Source organism: Cetorhinus maximus, chromosome 3, assembly GCF_964194155.1.
Source record: "Cetorhinus maximus chromosome 3, sCetMax3.hap1.1, whole genome shotgun sequence".
NCBI lineage: Eukaryota > Metazoa > Chordata > Chondrichthyes > Lamniformes > Cetorhinidae > Cetorhinus > Cetorhinus maximus.
The window spans coordinates 81,848,049-81,870,764 of record NC_135881.1 but is presented as its reverse complement, the minus strand read 5'-3'; the positions used below and the strand labels follow the sequence as shown (position 1 = coordinate 81,870,764).

Genomic DNA, 22,716 nt, shown 5'->3' with positions numbered 1-22,716 from the left:
GAAAATTCAGCCTATTATGTATATAATTGGGAATTTTGCATAAATATAGAAAGCAATTCCTATTTTTTCTTTTAATTCATTAAGCATTTAGGATTGGCATGGTTTATATCAAACTATTTGAGGGAGGAGGTTTAAACTAGATTGGCAGGGGAATGGCAAATTCAGAGCAAGGAATGGGAGGTAGAAAATTAGTGATTGATTCTGAAAGGCAGAAAAGCACAAGTTATTTGCACAAGAATTTGGCAGTGTTAAAAGGTATATATGCAAATGCAAGGATTATAGCAAATAAAGCTGATGAGCTGAGGGACAGATGGACACATGGCAACATATTGTCACTATGATGGAAACTTGGCTTAAAGAGGGGTAAAAAAGGCAGCTCAACTTCCCTGGATATAGAGTTTTCAGGCAGGATAGAGGAGGGTAAGAAAGGTGAGGGTGTGGCATTATTGGTTAAAGAATTGATTACAGCTGTGAGGAGGGATGATATACTAAATGAAGCATCAAATGAGGCCATACTGGTTGAGCTCTGAAATTTAAAAAAGGAACAGCCACACTGCTAGGAATGTACTATAGACCCCCAAAGAGTGGAAGGGAAGAAAATAGAAGAACAAATATGTAGGCAAATTTCGGAGTGAAAAATAGGGCAGTAATAGTGGGAGACTTCAACTACCCTAATATCAATTGGGATACGAAAGTGTGAAGGGCACAGAGGGTGCAAAATTCTTGAACTGCATTCAAGAACCTTTTTAGCCAACACATAACAAGCCCAATGAGAGGGGGCGCAATTCTAGATTTAGTCTTAGGAAATGAAGCAGGGCAAGTGGATGAAGTAACAGTTGGAGACCATTTTGGAGATAGTGACCATAATACAGTTAAATTTAGCATCATTATGGAAAAGGTCAAGGATAGAACAGGAGTAAAAGTTCTAAATTGTAGGAAGACAAATTTTACAAAGCTGAGAGGTGAACTGACAAAAGTGAACTGGATGCAGCAATAGAAGGGAAAACAGAGTCAAATCAGTAGAAGGCATTCAAAAGCGAGATTCTATGGGCACAGTGTAGGTATGTCCCCACAAAGAAAAAGGTGGTACTGCCAAATCAAGAGCCCTGTGGTTATCCAGAAGCATACAAGGTAAGATAAAGCAGAAAAAAAAAAGTTTATGACAGTTTGAAAAAACCTAACACTGTAGAAGGCCTAGAGGAGTATAGAAAGTACTGGTGTGAAGCTAAAAAGGAAATTAAGAAAGCAAAGAGCGGATATGAAAAAATATTGGCAGGTAAAATAAGGTGTTTTACCAGTACATTAAGAGCAAGAGAATAACTAAGGAAAAGGTAGAGCCTATTAGATATGTACATGGTAACATATGCGTTAATGCTGAAGATGTGGGCAGGGTTCTCAATGAGTACTTTGTCTGTCTTCAATAAGGAGAGGGATGATGCAGACATTCTAGTTAAAGAGGAGGAGTGTGAAATATTAGATACAATAAGCATAGTGAGAGAAGCTGTACTGGAGGGACTGGCATCCTTGAACAGGACCAAAAGGATTGTATCCCAGGCTGTTAACGGAAGCCAGGGAGGAAATAACAGATGCTCGGGCAATCGTTTTGCAATCCTCACCAGATACAGATCTGCGAATGTTCTACCATTATTTAAAAAGGGTGCGAGGGATAGGCCAGAAATTATAGGCCGGTCAGTCTGACTTTGGTGGTGGGCAAATTATTGGAATCAATTCTGAGAGACAGGATAAACTGTCACTTAGAAAGACACGGATTGTTCAGGGATAGTCAGCATGGTTTTGTTAGGGGAAGATCATATCTCACTAACTTAATAGAATTTTTTGAGGAAGTAACAAGGAGGATTGATGAGGGTAGTGTAGTGGATGTTGTCTACATGGATTTCAGTAAGGTATTTGACTTGGTCCCACATGGCAGACTGCTCAGAAAAGTGAAATCCCATGGGATACAGGGTAAGGTGGCAAGTTAGATCCAAGATTAGTTCAGTGACACAAAACAAACAGTAATGGTTGATGGATGTATTAACAAATGGAATGTGGTTTCCAGTGACATTCCACAGAGCTCAGTGTTGGGGCCCTTGTTGTTTGTTGTATATATTGATGACTTGGGCCAGAATTTTCCGTTCAATGGCGGTGGGCGGGCGATTGCCGCTGGCGAAACAGGCTGCGCCGCCATTTTTCACGGGCGGGCCAATTAAGGTCTGCACTGCAGCTTTGCAACTCCCGTGGAGAACGGGAAAATAGTCGCGGGGGCGGGCGTGTTCAGACCGCCGGTTCCAGTGGGGAGCCAACAGCCTGTTTAAAGAGTGGCCAGGCAGCCTGCTTGAGGCAGTGCACCATGGCCACTCAGAGAGGTAGAAATGCTCCAAGGAGGGCAGAGGAGGAGGAGGTGGAGGAGGAGGAGGGCAGGCTGCAGGAGAGGCCAGCGGGGGGCCACTGTGCACCCAAATTCTCGGATGCATGCCTGGAAGAGGTGGGAAACCGGCATCAGATTCTGTATCCTGAGGATGGGAGGAGGAGGGCCCCCCATGTTACCAGCCAGGCGTGGGAGGAGGTGGGTGAGGCTGTAAGCGCCCATGATGACGTCTGGCACATTGGCACACAGTGCAGAAAACAATTGAATGATTTGCTGCACTCCGGATGGGTGAGTACCATGTCTGTCTTGGCCATTTGACCCAGAAGGCAGCCTTAGCCTTTACTTTTAACCTTTAGCACTGAAGAGCCCCGGCACCTGGGAGTGTCTGAGGATGTAGGCGTCGTGGGAGCTGCCTGGGAACCTTGCACAGACTTGTAGAATCCGCATCCTGTGATCACACACTATCTGCACGTTCATGGAGTGGAAGCCCTTCCTGTTGACAAAGGCGCCGGGCTCACCTGCTGGCGCCTTGATGGCCACATGTGTACAGTCTATAGCACCCTGGACATGGGGGAAGCCAGCAATGGCTGCGAAGCCTCTGGCTCGCTGTGCCTGACTTGTCTGGTCCCAACGGAAGTGGATGAAGGTGGATACCCGTCTGAACAGAGCGACTGTAACCTGCTTGACACAAGTGTGGACAGCTGATTGGGAGGCACCGCAAAGATCACCCACCGAGCCCTGGAAGGAGCCAGAGGCATAGAAGTGGAGGGCAACTGTGAGCTTCAGAGCCGCTGGCATTGGGTGTCCGCCCACACAGTTAGGGGAGATCTCAGGGCCAATCATCTGACAGATATAGTTGACTGCCTCCCTTGAGAGCCTCCTTCGGTACTGCACATCAGTCATATTGAGGTAGCTGCTTTGCTGCCTGCATACCCTGGCAGCAGGATAGTGGCGTCTTCTGCGGCCCCTTCCGCCTTGGACAACCTCTTGACCCTGCGCCCCTTGTGCCTGCGCCTGGCCTCCCAAAGGTGGCTCCCCTGGAGGCTGATTGTCCATTCCTAGCCTCCTCCTTATTCTATCTCTCCCTTCCTCCTCAGGGGTGCTGCCTCCACTGGAGAGGTCAGAACCCATATCCCCAGGCTAAATGGAGGCCTCCGGAAAGCTGCGAGGCCGAAAAAGAATGCTATCTGCAGACTGGTTTCAAATTACACAAAAACCTCTTGCACATCGATGAGAACTACTAACAATCACACAGGCAACTTTTAAACACTTTCATCAATTATAACTTCATGTACAACATGAAAAACCCCTCTGAGTCCATATATCCCGACATTGCAAAAGTTTTCCTAAATAATCTCCTACCCGCCTGCCCATTGGGCCTGTGCGCCGACCCGAAGTTCGCACGGACCCCTCAAAATCGTACACAATTGGCAAGTTAAGGGAATGCCTCCATCATAAGGCCCCTTCTGACCGGGGGCACCCTCCCTGTGGGTCCAGTGGCTTCCAACCCTCCTTCACCGCCCCCGGCCTATCCCATTGCAACCCCCTTCTACCCCCACGATCCCCCCCCTCCGCCCCATGTTAACTATCCTCCCTGCCACTTACCTGTCCTCCGGGTCCCAGGACTTAGTTCCAGGCAGCTCTCTGTAGTGCCTTTTCCGGCCACTGCAGCACTGTGCCTGGAGGGATAGGAGAGTGAGGCCGGAAGTTCCGCCTTATGCCAATCAATGCTCATTAGAGCGTAAAATGGCATCGGGGCTGCTGGAGCTGGTGGGGAATCCTCGGATTGCGGTGCCCCCACCATCCTGAGAATTCAGGCCTTTGGATAGGGCAGGATTGTTTTCAACAGAGGATGCGGAGGGGTGACTTAATTGAGGTGTACAAAATTATGAAGGGCCTAGATAGGGTAGACAGGAAGGATCTGTTTCCCCCAGCTGAGGCGTCAGTTACCCGGGGGCATAGAGTTAAGGTGATTGAAAGAAGGATTAGAGGGAACAGGAGGAAAAACATTTTTCACCCAGAGGGTGGTAGGTGTCTGGAATTCACTGCCTAAACTGGTGGTTGAAGCTGAAATGCTCAACTCATTTAAAAGGTACCTGGATCTGCACCTAAAGTGCTGTAACCTGCAAGGCAATGGACCAGGTACTGGAAAGCTGCATTAAAATGAGCGGCTAGTTTCTTTTTTCCTTTTTTTTGGCCGGCACAGACACGATAGACTGAATGGCTTTTTTCTGCGCCGTAACTTTTCTAAGGTTCCATGGTTCTATTCCTTCCTCAAGAAAATGTTTAATCCCTAATGGGTTATCCAAAAATATAACAGAAAATTCTAATTGCAAATCCCAGACTGATTGTAAAATTATTATAATGAAAATAATATAAAACACGCATGTGAAAAACATTCAAGGAAGAAGTAGGATTACTGATTTTGGGATGATGGAAGGTGCATCAAAGCAACATTAAACAAAATATTCTGTTTGAGCTACTTTTTGATTTTGATGCAGTTGTACATTTTGTTTTTTTTTCTATTTCACATTTCCAGCACATAAGATTTTTCTCTTTAGGAATATGTTTAACTTCTTTCTCCAATGTTGTGTTTGGTTGTGTTCAAAAACATGTAACTGTTTTACTAAAAGCTTACCTGTGCTGCCCAGAGGTAGTCTAAACGCAACTTTAAGTCCAGTTGTCTGGAGTGAAGTCCAAGTGCACAAGAGAAAAGTAGGATTGCCAAAATAGATTCATATCCTCTTATATAAAACGAGCCATGTCTTCAGAAATAAACAGAAGAAAAAACACATTTATTAAAACCATTTTCTATTCATAAAGTAAGAAATATAATGCATGCAATAAATTAATCTAGAATCACTGTATTTAGAAATAATGAATTAAGTATCTATGGTTGGAACAAATCAACGTACTCCTTTTGCTAAATACATATCTGCAAAGTATAAGAAAAATAAACAAATTTTTGTACTCGCTTTATGGATTATTCTGGAAACTACACTCAGTGACGTTATAAGGCCTATTTTTAAACAAGGCTGAGTGACTTCACAAAACAGCTAAGGGCTCTCTATGTAGTGAAAAATAAACTTGGTTTTGGTGAACAACATGTGTTTTTTTTCTCTTAAACTTTAATAATGTGGTCCTTTCACGTGCCCCAATAGATTTTATGGCACACGTGGTACAAGGCAAAAAATTTCTGTCTTTTTAATAATTATTCATAACTTAACCTTATTACCACTACTGCAAATCTAACTTAGCCACACTAATTTTTAATTTATAATATTGATAAATATATCATCAGGCAAGAGCTTTAAATGTAATATGCAACTAAATTGATAATATATTGAAATAATTAAATGCTTACCCCATTGCTCTTCTGTATCCACTAATCTCAAAAACTACTATATACAAAATAGTGACAATGAAAAGTAGGATCATTTTTGGTAATGAAGATATGCGCAAGAATATTGCGAGACTTAGTGTTCCAACAACACAAGCAAGAAAAGCATAATGGGCTGCATCACAGGGCAATTCAGTCATCGTTTTATTAAGCCCGTCGGCGGCAATAATAACAATGGAGCTGCTCGAGTTGGTAGTCCATAGCCAAGGCATGCAGCCAACCTGTGTAAAGCACAACAAAGTAACAAGGATTGACATGTTTTCCTTTGAAAAAATCCTTATAAAACCTTATGCTATAATACCACAATGAAAATTGACTGTGTCTACTTTGTTTTAGTACATTATAATCTGCGAAGAAATTAAATGTTTAAAGCAATGGAACGCCTTTGTACTTTAGAAGACATTTCCTTTCTAGTTACTGGCTTGTACTTGCTGTTCTTGTATTTCATTAATGATATATATGTTGAATAAAAAAACTTTCTAAAGTTTTGCAATTTTATAGTAAAGAAAATAAGCATGAAGCTGAATATTCCAAAGTTCCACTATTAATGGATTAGCATAACCCAGTAAGAAGTCATTGTGATTGGACATGAAAAATGTTTTTATGCAATGAGTGGTTAGGATCTGGAAATGCATTGCCCGAGGGTGAAGTGGAGGCAGATTCAATCAGGACTTTATAAAGGGAATTGAATAATGATCTGAAGAGAGAAAAAAATGCAGGGCTCTGGAGAATGGGACTAGCTGAGTAGCTCTAATACAGAGCTGTTATGGATACAAAGGATTGAATGGCCTCCTTCTATTCTGTAACTATTATATGAATTAACAAATTATAAAACTGAGGACTAGATAGATGCTCCTTTGTAAATATCTCCAGAACCATAAATATTTACATTTCTCTATGTTTTATCTTATTACATACAAAATAGGAGCAGAAGTAAGCCACTTGGCCCTTTGAGCCTGCACCACTGTTCAATAAGATCATGGCTGATCTGTTTGTGATTTGAATTCCACATTCCCATATTGTTTCAAAGTGCTTCACAAAATGAACTACTTTTATCATGTAAGAAAACTGCAATAATTTTGTTCCTGCAGTGTCCCACAAACATCTGTGTTGTGGCTGACCAGTTCATCCTGTTGTTTTCCTGGTTAAGGAAGAAATATTGGTCAGGAGACTTCTCTTCAAATACTGCTCATCTTCAAATATTGCTTTGGTACCTGAACAAGGAGGCAGCACCTTAATTTAATGCCTTATCCAAAGGACACTGCTGTTCTCATGCTATAACAATTATTTTCCCACAATTTTACTCCCATTTCTCCCCTTGTTCCCTTTTTTATGAAGACTATGAAACTTTAAAATCAAGAAATCCTCAAATGTAAGTTCTGTGATTAACAAATAAAAACAGATTAAGCACGTGGAAAAGGACAATTGCAAAACATGGAAGTTAATAATATATTAGAATCGTTATTAAGTTAAAGTCTGATTAACGGTACAGCATGTAGAGTTCAGAATGTTATATATCATTCCAATCCACTTGGATGTTGCTGGTCTTTTGTTAACTTTGAACAGTGATGATAGAAAAGATTTCTGAGATTTTGATCTATGGTCCTCCTAGATGGTATCACCCTGCCTCAAAGAGAAGAAGCCACAAAAGCAACCACCAGGGTCTGTAAGTTTCTCGGAGTGTAATGGGAGTCCACTTCTCCACCGTTCTGGCAGTGGAGATGGAATTTAAGTATTCTGGAGCCACTGACTCGTTGTTGTGTTTCAGTCCTGCTTGCATGGGCTCTCTTGAAGAACTTCGTCCCGCTGGCCATTATTAATGCATGAACCTTGTCTGTCAGCACACATTCTAAAGCTTCAAACATTTGTGGGGATATTACACTGGAACCTGATTCTGTCATCACATACAGGTGCAGTTCCATTTTCTCCTGGTATCCTGGCCAACATTTCTCCCTCATCTACTCAACAATAAGAATATTGAGTAGCAACTAGGGGTAGAAACGCTGCCTGATATTCTCCTTTTTTAATCTAAAGGCACTGAAACTAATTTTACCAAAGCCCTGACTGAGTTTAGCAAACTTAATTCTGACTAGGGATTGAACCTAAACCCTTCTCAATCTGCATGGGAAAGGCTTTTGAACTCCTGGGATGGAGTCCCATTGATGGAAAATTAAATAATGTAATAAAAACAGCCAGTTTCAAGAAATTTATGTGTACCCAAGCCTAAAGTGACAAAAACAGAAAACTGGGAAGTAAAGTTGCTCAGTTAAGAACAGGGTTTGCATTCATTGCCAAAAGCCAACCCATTCTATTTTCATGCCATTTTCACTGCAGACATGCATTTGATATAATTAAAATAGCCTGACATTTGCTTACCACACATCCCTGGGCCACAGAATAAGTTAAGATTACTATGAAGACGCAGATAATGGTTCGAATTTGTATTGTCAGGCACCCTGGAAAACACTAAAGAGGGAATCAATTATATTTCATTAAATGATACTTATAATACATTTCAAATGTAATATTCTTACTTTGGTGATGTGTTTGTCATAGTTCAATTGTCAGAAATGCAATTTTTTCTATGACATTTTAAGAGCAAAGCACAAGAAAAGCTATAAACTGTGATCACTCATTCCAGCACAGTTCAGGAAGTACTGATAGAAAGTAGGACCTAGAATGTGTGGTCATGATTCTCTGACCTACACTCCCTTCAAGTGTGATACCTTGGTGAAAACACAAGATCACAGGATCATTCCTAAAGGCAAAGGAAGCCAAATATTTCAATTTGGAAAAAAGTTTCCTCAGCTCCAAAAATATAATTTTTATTTGACATCTGAAATCAAATTTTCTCAATTAGAAATTAGACTTTAAATTAATCTTGGGATGTCACAGACATGAAGGAACAGGCCAGTTACACATGGTGCTGTCACTTCACAGCAGAATAAAATATCGCATGCTATCTGAGATAATACTCCTATCTTTAAAAGGAAGTATGGGCTCTTGCTCACCATGACCGACAGGCAATCAATCCATTAATGTTTATTAATTAGGGACGTTCCGGCAATCAAGCCAATAAATGAATTGTACTCACATTTGGACCACTGTTGGACCAACACACTGGATTCAACATTATCAATTTAAAAAAAAGAACAATTTAACGGGGTGTGGGCTTCGCTGATTACGCTACATTGCCCATCACTAATTGCCCTTGAGAAGGCAGTGGTGAGCTGCCTTCTTGAACCGTTGCAGTCCCTGTGGTGTAGGTACATCAACAGTGTTGGTAGGGAGGGAGTTCCAGGATTTTGACCCAGCCACAGTGAAGGAGCAGCAATATATTTCCAAGTCCAGATGGTGAGTGGAAAGGAGGGGAACTTCCAGGTGCTGGTGTTCCCATCTATCTGCTACTCTTGTCCTTCTAGATAGTAGTAGTTGTGGGTTTGGAAGATGCTGTCGAAAGAGCATTGGTGAATTCCTGCAGTGCATCTTGTAGATGGTATATTCTGCCGCCACTACGTGTCGATGGTGGAGGGAGTGAATGTTTGTGAATGGGGTGTCAATCAAGTGGGCTGCTTTGTCCTGGATGGTGTCAAGCTTCTTGAGTGTTGTTGGAGCTGCACTCATCCAGGCAAGTGGGGAGTATTCCATCACACTCCTGATTTGTGTCTTGTAGATGGTGGACAGACTTTGGGGAGTCAGGAGGTGAGGATGCCTAGCCTCTGATCTGTTCTTGGAGCTACATTATTTATATGGCTACTCTAGTTCAGCTTCTGGTCAATGGTAACCCCCAGGATGTTGATAGTGGGGGATGGTAATGCTTTGAATGTCAAGGAACAATGGTTATATTCTCTCTGGTTGGAGATGGCCATTGCCTGGCACTTGTGTGGCACGAATGTTACTTGCCACCTATCAACCGAAGCCTGGATACTGTCCAGGTCTTGCTGCATTTGGACATGGACTTCTTCAGTATCTGAATGTGAATGGTGCTGAACATTGTGCAATCATCAGCGAACATTCCTACTTCTGACCTTACGATGGAAGGAAGGTCATTGATGAAGCAGCTGAAGATGGCTGGACCTAGGACACTACCCTGAGGAACTCCTGCAGTGATGTCCTGGAACTGAGATGACTGACCTCCAACAACCACAACCATATTCCTTTGTGCTAGGTATGACTCCAACCAGTGGAGAGATTTTCCCCAGTTCCCATTGAGTCCAGTTTTGCTAGGGCTCCTTGATGCCACACTCAGTCAAATGCGGCCCTGGTGTCAAGGGCAGTCACTCTCACCTCATCTCGGGAGTTCAGCTCTTTTCACCATGTTTGAACCAAGGCTGTAATGAGGTCAGGAGCTGAGTGGCCCTGAGAGAACCCAAACTGAACGTCATTGAGCAGGTTATTGCTAAGCAAATGCCGCTTGATAGAACTATTTCATCACTTTACTGATGATGGAGAATAGACTGGGGCGGTAATGGGCTGGGTTGGATTTGTCCTGCTTTTCATGTACAGGACATACCTGGACAATTTTCCACATAGCCGGGTAGATGCCAATGTTGTAGCTGTACTGGAACAGCTTGGCTAGGGGCGTGGCTTGTTCTGGTGAACAAGTCTTCTGTACTATTGCCGGAATATTCTCAGGGCCCATAGCCTTTGCAGCATCCAGTGCCTTCAGCCATTTCTTGATATCATGTGGAGTGAGTCGAATTGGCTGAAGACTGGCATCTGTGATGCTGGGGACCTCCGGGGGAGGCCGAGATGGATCATCCACTCAGCACTTCTGGCTGAAGATTTTTGCAAATGCTTCAGCCTTATCTTTTGCACTTATGTGCTGGGCTTCTCCATCATCAAGGATGGGGATATTTGTCAAGTTTCCTCCTCCAATGAGTTGTTTAATTGTCCACCACCTGGATGTGGCAGGACTGTAGAGCTTAGGTCTGATCTGTTGATTGTGGGATTGCTTAGCCCTGTCTATCACTTGCTGTTTGGCATGCAAGTAGCCCTGTGTTGTAGCTTCACCAGGTTGACACCTCATTTTTAGGTATGCCTGGTGCTGCTCCTGGCATGCCCTCCTGCACTTTTCATTGAACCAGGGTTGATCCCTGGCTTGATGGTAATGGTAGAGTGGGGCAGATGCTGGGTCATGAGGTTACAGATTGTGTTTGAGTACAACTCTGCTGTGGCTGATGGCCCACAGCGCCTCATAGATGCCCAGTCTTGAGCTGCTCGGTCTGTTCAAAATCTATTCCATTTAGCATGGTGGTAGTGCCACACATGATAGAACCATAGGACCATAGAAAAGTTGTGGTGCAGAAAGAGGCCATTCAGCCCATCAAGTCCGTGCCGGCCAGAAAAAGTTTAAAAGTAATCCCACTTTCCAACGCCTGGTCCGTTGTCTTGCAGGTTACAGCACTTCAGATGCAGATCCAAGGGAAGAATTTTCCTCCTGTTGGGGCGGAAGTTCAGGAGTGGGCGTGTGCTGGCACGTCTCCGATCAGCACCCCCAATTGGGGACGCACCGCCATTTTACATGGGCGGGCCAATTAAGGCCCACCCAGCGTGACGTCCACCAGGAAGCACTATGAGCTCCCTGTGCGGGCGGGCGGGGGGAGGGGAATTCCCTAAGCTAGGAGCATGCTGTTTCATGCAAGAGCACGAAAGAGCGCACTCATCCCTGAGGCTAAGTGCTGCCTCAGGGAGATCTGCGCCAAATTCAAAAATGGTCAATGCACAAAAATAAAATTTCCCTGACATATCCCCTCATATGACACTGTCACATGAGTTGGGACATGTCCATCACTTTTATTAAGTTTTTTAAAATCTACATGAAACCTCATCCAGCCCGTGGATGAGGTTTCATGCTTTTTCTGAAGCCTGCCAGGGCTCCTGGCCTGCCCACCAACCTTAAGGTTGGACAGGCAGGTCCATTAACCAGTCTAATTACCTTTTTAATGGCCTCAATTGGCTGTTGACAGGTCGGCGAGAGCACAGCTGATTCAGCTGCGCCCCCGCTGACCTGAAAATTGAAATGAAGCGGGGTGATGTCAGGAGTTCCACCCGACATCATCCCACATCATTCTACGCGTCGGCGAATGGGCCCCGCCCCCTGCTCGCCGACCTAAAGATCCAGGCCCAAGTATCTTTTAAATGAGTTGCGCGTTTCAGCCTTAACCACTGATTTAGGCAGCGAATTCCAGGTGCCCACCACCCTCTGGGTGAAAACCTTTTTGCTCACGTCCCCTCTAATCCTTCTACAAGTCACATTAAATCTATGCTCCCTGGTAATTGACCCCTCAGCTAGGGGAAACAAGTCTTTACTGCCTACCCTCTCCAGGCCCCTCATAATTTTGTAAACCTCAATTAGATCACCCCTCAGCCTCCTCTATTCTAAGGAAAACAACCCTTGCCTATCCAATATTTCTTCATAGCTGCAGTTTTCAAGCCTTGGCAGCATTCTTGTAAATCTCCTTTGTACTTTCTCCAGAGCAATTATGTCCTTTCTGTAATGTGGTGACCAGAACGTTACACAAAATTTCAGCTGTGGCCGAACCAGTGTTTTATACATTTCCATCATTACATCCCTGTTTTTGTATTCTATACCTTCTCCAATTAAGGGAGCATTCCATGTGCTTTCTTTACTACCTTATTCACCTGTCCTGCCACCTTCAGGGACCTGTGGACATGCACTCCAAGGGCTCTCACTTCACCAACCCCTCTCAATATCCTCCTGTTTACTAAGTATTCCCTGGCTTTATTTGCCCTCTCCAAATGCATTACATCACACTTTTCCAGATTGAATTCTATTTGCCACTTTTCTGCCCACTCAACCAAACCATTGATTTAATTCTGGAGACAACAGCTATCCTCTTCACTATCAACTCCATGGTCAATTTTTGTGTCATGGTGGAGCATATCCTCAATGTGAAGACTGGACTTCATCTCCACCAGGATTGTGCAGTGGTCAACTCTGACCGATGCGGTCATGGACAGGTGCACCTGCAGCAGGCAGGTTGGTGAGGCTTTGGTCAAGTATGTTTTTCCCTCTTGTTGGTTCCCTCACTGCCTGCTGCAGACCCAGTCTAGCAGCTATGTCATTTAGGACTTGGCCAGCTCGGCCAGTAGTGGTGCTACCAAGCCACTCTTAGTGATGGACATTGAAGTCCCCCACCCAGTGTACATTCTGCGCCCTTGGCACCCTCAGTGTTTCCTCCAAGCTGTGTTCAACTTGGAGGAGCACTGACTCATCAGCTGAGGGAACGTAGTACGTGGTAATCAGCAGGAGGTTTCCTTGCCCATGTTTGACCTGACGCCATGAGACTTCATGGGGTCAGGAGTCGATGTTGAGCAATCCCAGGACAACTCCCTCCTGACTGTATACTACTGTGCTGCCAGCTTTGCTGGGTCTGTCCTTCCAGTGGGGCAGGACATACAGGATGGTGATGGTGGTGTCTGGGACATGATCTGTAAGTTATGATTCTGTGAGTATGACTATGTCAGGCTGTTGCTTGACTAGTTTGTGAGATAGCTTTCCCAATTTTGGCACTAGCTCCCAAATGATAGTAAGGAGAACTTTGCAGGGTCAACAGGGCTGAGTTTGCCATTGTCGTTTCTGGTACTAGGTCAATGCTGGGCGTTCCGCCTGGTTCATTCCTTTTTATTGACTTTTTAGTTGTTTGTTACAACTGAGTGGTTTGCTAGGTCATTTCAGAAGGCATTTAAGAGTCACCCACATTATTGTGCACCTTGAGTCACATGCAGGCCAGGACGACAGATTTCCTTCCCTGAAGGGCATTAATTAACCAGATGGCTTTTTACGACAATAGTTGCATGGTCATCATTAGACTTTTAATTCCAGATTTTTATTGAATTCAAATTCCAACATCTGCCGTGGCTGGATTCAAACCCGGGTCCCCAGAGCATTTCCTTGGGTCTCTGGATTACCAGTCCAGTGCCAATATCACTATGGGGAGGATCTTCCCCCTGTCGGGGGTTTTTGCAGGAGCGGGTGGGTTCCCAATCGGCACCCCCCGTTTGGGGGCGCGCCACCATTTTACATGAATGAACCAATTAAGGCCCATCCAGCGTGACTCCGCCAGGAAGCGCTATGCGGTCCCTATGTGGGCGGCGGGGGGGGAATTCCCTGAGCCGGGATGCGCTCTTTCGCGCATGCACGTGAAAGAGCGCACAGATCTCCCTGTGGCTAAGTGCTGCCTCAGGGAGATTGGCTTAGGTTTGAAAGGTTCAATAAAGAAGGGGAAAAAATTTACTGACATGTCCACTCATGTGCCACTGTCACATGAGCTGGGATATGTCAATTTATTTTATTTAAACATGTAAAAAAATTTTTAATACCCTCAGGAAACCTCATCCCGCCAGTGGATGAGGTTTTATGTTTTTTCAGAAGCCCATCTGGGCTCCCAGCCTGCCCGCCAGCCTTAAGGTTGGATGGGCAGGTCATTAATCATGTTAATTACTTTTTTAATGGACTTAATAGGCCTTTGACAGTTCAGTGGGCGCGCAGCTAAATCGGCTGCACGCCCGCCGAACTGAAAATTTAAATGACGCGGGGTTAATTCGGGACACACGCCCGAAGTCACCTCGTGTCATTTTACATGCCGGCGAGCAGGCCCCGCCCTTCACTCGCCAAAGAGAAGATTCTGCCCTGTGACACTGCCTCTGCCTCCACCCCCACACCACCCCCCTCTCAATTATTTATATCAGGTGGCTAAGATTTACTTGTACTGTGCTGTGTACATGTACTAAGAGACTGAGATCTCGTGGGAAGCAGAAATACAACCTTGTGTAGAGTGCTGACATGTGCATAGATCTGCAAGTAAACAAGAGTGTTTTTTTATGACTTAACAGGCAGCATTCTTACGGTGACAGGCAAACCCTGAAGAAACCCCATCTAAACCCCAAATCCAAGACATGGGGACGTAGAAACAACAGTACAGCTGCTCTTAAAGGTCTCTTGCACTTAAAGAGGTACTATAGGTTTTGGTGGAGGATGACTATTTTACCAGGGAAATTGTTTAGGAGCTGCAGGAACTGTCATTTGCACAGAAGGTAGGCTGCATAACGTAGGACCCAGGCAAGTAGCCAAATTTGAGGCATTGAGATCCTTCCTAAAGAACAACTGTGCAGCAAGTATGACTTAACAACAAAGACAACAACACCAACAAAACAACTTGCATTTATACAGTGCTATTAATGCAATAAAATGCCCCAAGTTGCTTCACAGAGAATTTTAAAACAAAACATGACACAGAGCCACATAAGGGGATATTAGCGCAGATAACCAAAAACTTGGTTAAAGAGGTATGTTTTACGGAGTACCTTAAAGGAGGAAAGAGGGGTAGAGAGGTAGAGAGTTTTAGGGAGGGAATTCAACTGAAGGCATGGCCATCAATGGTATAGCGAGTGAAGGTAGTGAACAGAGTGAAGGCAGGATTCCACATCTATAAATCACTAAGTAGACAGAAATGTTGTCAGCAATTAGGAAGGATACCAATGTCAGCTTCAGTAAATAGGATCCACTACAAGGAAAGGAATGTTTGTACTATACCTGCACTACGCACTCAGAACATAAAACAGTAGCCCATCAGCTATGAAGTCTGGAAAAACTCTGGTCTCAGCATTTACCAATATATCAGCACATGTGCAACTCCAAATTGTTGCCTGAAAGACCAAGGCTTCCTTCCACTGGCAACACTTGTTCACTCACTCAAAGACTTCTTTTAGTGTTCTCAATTCCAGGAGTAATGGAGACTGAGCTCATGGCCATACTTTGTTATCACTACTGTTACGGCCCTAAGACATAATAGAGATCATAAACTGTTTAAAACAAACCTTACTTTTTGTTTATTTAGAAAGTGGACTTTGCTGAACCAAACGATGGCTGCCACGGGTCACATGATTCACAAGTTGGCTACAGTTCATGGAAATTTCCAACAGCAGTTACAGAATTGCTCGACCCTAATCCTTCTGGCATCTCACACCTCTCATTGTGTGGACACACTACAATCAAGGAAACCAGGGACCAGAAGACAATCAGTCTCCCCAGCCTGGCTCTATTACAAAGGGATAGCCATCGAAATATATTATACCTGCAGAGGCACTAATATACACCATTTATGTTCTAAGATGAATAATGGATTTTGACCAGAGGCATAGAAACTGCTTATTAGCCTGCAACATTTTTTTCTTTATTCTTTCATGGGATGTGTGTGTCGCAGGCAAGGTGAGCATTTGTTGCCCATCCCTAATTGCCCTTGAATTGAGTAGATTGCTAGACCATTTCAGAGGGCAATTAAGAGTCAACCACATTGCTGTGGGTCTGGAGTCAAATGTAAACCAGATTAAGTAAGCATGGCAGATTTCCTTCCCAAAGGAGGTTCATGAGCCAGATGGGTTTTCATAGTAATCAATGATAGTTTCATGGCACCATTACTGAGACCAACTTTATATCCCAGGTTTATTAATTGAACTTAAATTCCACCAGCTGCTGTGGTAGGACTTGAGCATTAGCCTGGGCCTCTGGGTTACTAGTCCAGTGACATTACCACCACACCACTGTCTCCCCCTGACTCATTAATGGGCAACAGCACATGACTAAGCTTTTGCCATTTGGAAAGTTTTGATATTACATTTACAGACTCGCAACTCAGTCTGCTGATTAACCTCCAGCCTGCGAACCACAGCAAGATTCAAGGCTGACCAACAACCTGCATCAAGTCTAAGCCTCCTCGAAGCCTGTCTCTCTGAAAGATTCCTGCCATCGCCTGCTGAACAGACCAAGTCTCTGCATAGCAACCTCATCTTGCTGCATTGCTATTAACTTTAAAGGAATTCTGCCACTCCTGCTTCAGCTTTCTAAACCCGCCAGAACTGTAACTCCTCCATGAAGGAACCCTCACTGGACTCTGAATTTCTGTACTCTGGCAATCATGTGAACTGATATCCATATCTGTGGTTCTTTTCCTTTAAGTTATTCATAGTCGTAAAAACTCCTCCTTCCTATCTGTGTGTGTGTGTGTGTGAAGTTGCAATTATTTCCTGGATTTAAAAGGTGAATGAACTATACTTCTGATTTAACCTGAAAAAGAGTTTGCTGCGAGTCACTTTTAAAATTGACCTCACAAACAGACGGGGAAACACGCTACAACCTATTGTAAACCAATCAAAAATAAAAAAACCTCTGCTTATTGACAGATGGAGAGAAAAGCAAGTAGTTCAGGATTGCCTCCCTCCCCTGTCCATAACATTACTAATGCTGTAGGCATCTGTTTGCTTTATTTTCTGGGAATGGACTGGCCATAATCTTTAAAAAAAAATAATCAGCACCAGAATTGAACAGTAGTCCCTTGCACAATTAAGATGAAGACAATTGAGGGCTTCATCCAGATGTTCACTTCAAATTGATTTGAGTGTTATGTTCTAGCAAAACAATCAGTAACTATTGGCAGCCCAGTTCTGTCTCTCTACTGTAAGGCATTGTGTTGCCTTTATACTGTATGTGGAGCCAGTAGCTGCATACCTAATGCTAACACATCCTCCTCTTCTCTTTGTGTAAGTGTCTTCGTTAATGAGAAAGCTGGTGCCAGGGTGAAGAAACAATCAGACCCATCATATGTGCACCTATCAAAGACTGCTGTGTCAGAAGGATTGGCACAGAAATACTATACTTCACTTAAGGAAATCACAGAGAGCATGTTGAAACATCACTTTAAGAGTTTCTGAGCTATTAGAAGTAAGAAACGTGGTAGCATGCTGGTTAAGTTAATGGGTTAATAAGCCAGATGCCTATGAGCTCAAATCCCACCGTAGCACCTGGGGAATTCAAATTCAATTAATTAAATAGAGCTGGAATAAAAAGCTAGTTATAAAACTTCAGGATTGTTGTAAAAACTCACTAGTTCAATAATGTCCTTAGGAACATTTATCTGTTACCTTTACCCGATCTTGCAGACTCACAGCAATGTGGCTGACTCGACCTGCCCTCTGAAATAGCCCAGCCAGCTACTCAGTTTGTTTTGAAAAAGGCAGCTTACTACCTCCTCAAGGGCGATTAAGGATGCACAATAGATACTGGTCTTGCCAGAGGTACCCACATCCTGTGAATGTGATTTTTTTAAAAGAATGCCCTGAAGAGGTACCAACTGAAGACAACACAGTAAGCCACACTGTACTGATACAAAATGGCTGCCTTGTCCCTACCAGGAGCTCTGGCAGCACTGAAGAAAGAGTGCCTATAGAAGAAAGAGTGCCTATATAGGATTCTAACACTGCCAGCATGCCACCAGAAATATAATGAAGGTGTGATAAAATTTGGGCTAGACCCAGAACATACAAACATATGAACACACAAATTAGGAGCAGGAGTAGGCCACTTGGCCCCTTAAGCGTGCTCCGCCAATCAATAAGGTCACGGCTGATCTGTGATAACCTCATATTCATGCCTGCCCCCGATAACCTTTCAACCCCTTGCTTGTCAAGAATCTATCTACCTCTGCCTTAAAGATATTCAAGGACTTTGCTTCAACCACCTTTTGAGGAACAAAATTTCAAAAGTCTCACAACCCTCCCGAGAGAAAAAAAAATCCTCATCTCCGTCCAAAATGGGCGACCCCTTATTTTGAAACAGTGACCCCTAGTTCTAGAGTCTCCCACAAGAGGAAATATCCCTTCCACATTCACCCTGTCAAGTCCCCTCAAGATCTTATAGGTTTCGATCAAGTCACCTCTTACTCTTCTAAACTCCAGTGGATACAAGCCGAGCCTGTCCAGTCTTTCCTCATAAGACAACCCATCCATTCCAGGTATTAATCTAGTAAACCTTCTCTGAACTGCTTCTAATGCATTAACATCTTTACTTAAATAAGGAGACTAATACTGTACACAGCACTCCAGATCCGATCTCACCAACGTCCAACATAACTGAAGCATGACTTCCCTATTCTTGTATTCAATTCCCCTTGCAATAAATGGTAGCATTCTATTAGCTTTCCTAATTACTTGCTGCATACTAACCTTCTGCGATTCATGCACTAGGATACCCATTTCCCTCTGCATCTCTGCAATCTCTCACCGTTTAGTTAATAGGCTTCTTTTTTATTTGCCCTCCAAAATGAACAATCTCACATTTTCCTACATTATAGTCCATTTGTCAGATCGTTGTCCACTTACCTAACCTATCTATGTCATTTTGTAGCTTCTTCACATCCTCTTCACAACTTGCTTTCCTACCTACCTTTGAGTCATCAGCAAATTTAGCAACCATACCACCGGTCCCTTCATCTAACTCATTTATATAAATTGCAAAGAGTTGAGGCCCCAGCATTAATTCCTGTTTCACAACACTACTCACATCCTGCCAACCAGAAAATGAGCCATTTATGCCTACTCTCTGTTTCATGTTAGTGAGCCAATCTTCTATCCCTGCTAATATATTACCTCCTAAACCATGAGCTTTTATTTTCCACAATAATCTTTGCTGAGGCACTTTATCAGCCATCTTTTGAAAATCTAAATACAGCACATCCACCGGTTACCCTTTATCCACAGCACGTTACTTCTTCAAAGAACTCCAATAAATTGGTTAAACAGGATTTCCCTTTCACAAAGTCATGTTGACTCTGCCTGACTACCTTGAATTTATCTAAGTGCCCTGTTATAACCTCCTTAATAACAGCTTCTAACATCTTCCCTATGACAGATGTTAAACTAACTGGCCTATAGCTTCCTGATGTCTGTCTCCCTCCCTTTTTGAATAAAGGAGTTACATTAGCTATTTTCTATTCTAATGGAATCTTCCCCGAATCTAGGGAATTTTGGAAAATTAAAACCAATGCATCAACTATCTCACAAGCCACTTCTTTTAAGACCCTAGGATTAAATCCATCAGGACCTGACAACTTGTCAACCCAATAGTTCAAACAATTTGCTAAGTACCACTTCCCTGGTGATTGTAATTTTCTTGAGTTCCTCCCTCCCTTCCATTTCCTGATTACAGCTATTTCTGGCATGTTACTTGTATCCTCTATCATGAAGACCGATACAAAATACCTATTCACCTGTCATCTCCTTATTTTCCATTACTAATTCCCCAGACTTACTTTCTGTGGGACCAATGCTCACTTTGTTAACTCTTTTCTTTTTTAAATATCTGGAAACTATTACTATCCATCCTTATGGGGAGAATTTTCTCCCCATCCGGGGGGCTGAGCGGGAGCAGGCATGGGTGGGCATGCAGCCGATTGCCATCCACGATCAGCTGCGTGGCTGCCATTTTACGTGTGTGGGCCAATTAAGGCCTGCCCAGCGTGACACACGTGGATGAGGTTTCATGATAAATGCAAAGGCTGCCTAGGGTCTTCGCCTGCTCACCAACTTTAAGGTTGGACAGGCAGTCCAGACAACTAGTTTAACTAGCTGTTAAATGGCCTTAATAGGCCTTTGACAGTTCAGCGGGCGTGCAGCCGAAAAAAGATCGGAATGACACATGGTGATGGCGGGACGCATGCCCGATGTCACCGCGTGTCATTTTACGCGTCGGTGAGTGGGGCCTGCCCCCGCACACCGACCAGAAGATTCAGGCCAATATTTCTAGCTAGCTTTCTCTTGTACTCTAATTTTTCCCTCCTTTATTAATCTATTAGTCATTCTTTGCTTTTTTTTATATTCTGTCCAATCTTCTGACCTGCCACCCATCTTTGCCAATTATATGCTTTTTCTTTAAGTTTGATACTATCTTTAACTTTTTTAGTTAACCACAGATGGCGGATCCTCCACTTGGAATTTTTCTTTCTCATTGGAAAATATCTATTTTGTGTATTCTGAAATACCTTCTTAAATGTCTGCCACTGGATCTCTATTGACCTATTCCTTAACCTAAATTGCCAGTTCACTTTGGCAAGCTCTGCTTTCATACCCTTATTTATGTTTAAAATACTAGCATCAGACCCAGTCTTCTCTCCCTCAAACTGAAAATACAATTCAATCATATTATGACCACTGCTACCTAGGGGCGCCTTCACATTAATTAATCCTATCTCAAAGCACAATACCAGTTGCTGTGTAGCCTGCTCCCTGGTTGGCTCCAGAATTTGCTGAATTATCCTGAAATTATCCTGAAAACACTCTATGAATTCATCATCCATGCTACCTTTGCCCATCCAGTTGTTCTAGTCTATAATACCAGGAGGAGTTATACTAATGGGTGAAAGGAATGTTTGGTGCTTTCTCAACAGCAGATCCATGACAGGGAAAAATCTGAATCTTGGGGTGTAATTTTACGACAGTGGGATTTTACAGTTTCGTCGAAGTCAATGGAGTTTCGAATGGCTGCGACAGGGCCGTACAATTCTGGCCTTGGAATTTAAATAAAGTTTCCAGTTACAATGATCTATATGTGTTTGCTTGATTTAAATAATGCTTGGCATATCCTTCTCCCAAATCTTAATTATCTATCATCCATTCTCAATTATGTTCAGGTTATTGTTCATTCATGGGAGGTGAGCTTCGCTGGCTGGGCCAGCATTTATTGCCCATCACTAGTTGCCTTTCAGAAGGTGGTGGTGAGCTGCCTTCTTGAACCGTTGCAGTCCATTAGGTACACCCAAAGTGCTGTTAGGGAGGGAGTTCCAGGATTTTGACCCAGTGGCAGTGAAGGAATGGCAATGTATTTCCAAGTCAGAATGGTGAGTGGCTTGGAGAGGATCTTCTAGGTGGTGGTGTTCCCATCTATCTGCTGCCCTTGTCTTTCTAGATGGTAGTGGTCGTGAGTTTGGAAGGCGCTGTCGAAGGAGCCTTGGTGAATTTTTTCAGTGCATTTTGTAGATGGTACACACTGCTGCTACTGTGCGTCGGTGGGAGAGGGAGTGAATGTTTGTGGCTTTGTCCTGGACGGTGTCAAGCTTCTTGAGTGTTGTGGGAGCTGCACTCATCTAGGCAAGTGGGGAGTATTCCATCACACTCCTGACTTGTGCCTTGTAGGTGGTGGACAGGTTTTGGGGAATCAGGTGGTGGGTTACTCATCGCACGATTCCTAGCCTCTGACCTGCTCTTGTAGCCACAGCATTTATATGGCTAGCCCAGTTCAGTTTCTAGTCAATGGTAACCCCCAGGATGTTGACAGTGGGGGGGGTTCAGTGATGGTAATGCCATTGATCATCAAGGGGCGATGGTTGGATTCTCTCTTGTTGGAGATGTGATAATTATTCCCTTTCTCCTTTATCTCATCAATCCCCACCAGTCCAGTAGTCAATCTACTTAGAAAAAAATAAACTTGGAGTTTATTTGGTGTTGCCTCTACCCAATAAAATAAATTATTGTTTTCCTGTTGGTCCCAACAAGGTGAATTTTCTCTTTCTTTCCGTCCAATATGAGTTAAATCTTTTTCTCTTTCAATCACAATTGCAAGTGAAGCTAGCACTCAGGCTGAGCCTCTATCACTGTGACATTTGCATGTGAGTCATGCAGAGATGTCACAGATGATTGTCTCAACAGGATTTCTTAAGATGCCTGTGGTAACTTAGTACAGTAAATGACTGGCTGTAGAATCTCATGTGTCTGACAGTTCACAGCATTTACAGCAGAGAAACAGGTTATTTAACCCAACAGGTCAATGCCAGTGTTTATGCTGCATGCAAGCATTATACCCCCCTTACTTCCCAACCTCATCAACATACCCTTCTGATCCGTCCTCCCTCATGCACCTATCAAATTTCCCTTTAATTGCATTCATGCTATTCACCTCAAATAATTCTTGTGGTAGCAAGTGCTACATTCTAATCACTGACATACTGTAAATTGAACATCATTACAAAGAAAAAGTAAGATTCAAATCAGTACTTCACACTTTTAATATTTGATGAGCATGTCTTCTACCGATGGAGGGGGCATTTGATTTCTTCCTGAACCGCAGCCATGCCAGAAATGAGCTTTGGGACACCTG

General features: G+C 43.5%; 1 protein-coding gene across 3 annotated transcripts in view; it reads right to left on the bottom strand.

The window, feature by feature from the left end:
• Positions 1-22,716, bottom strand: part of LOC144678751 (adenylate cyclase type 1-like) — a 429,196-nt gene that overhangs the window by 99,481 nt on the left and 306,999 nt on the right. For all 3 annotated transcript variants that reach the window (XM_078538612.1, XM_078538615.1, XM_078538613.1), the window contains 3 exons: positions 8,145-8,234; positions 5,733-5,989; positions 5,007-5,133 (listed from right to left, as the gene is read on the bottom strand). In XM_078538612.1, coding sequence (XP_078394738.1) covers positions 5,007-5,133; positions 5,733-5,989; positions 8,145-8,234 — 474 coding nt within the window. The remainder of the gene's footprint in view (positions 1-5,006; positions 5,134-5,732; positions 5,990-8,144; positions 8,235-22,716) is intronic.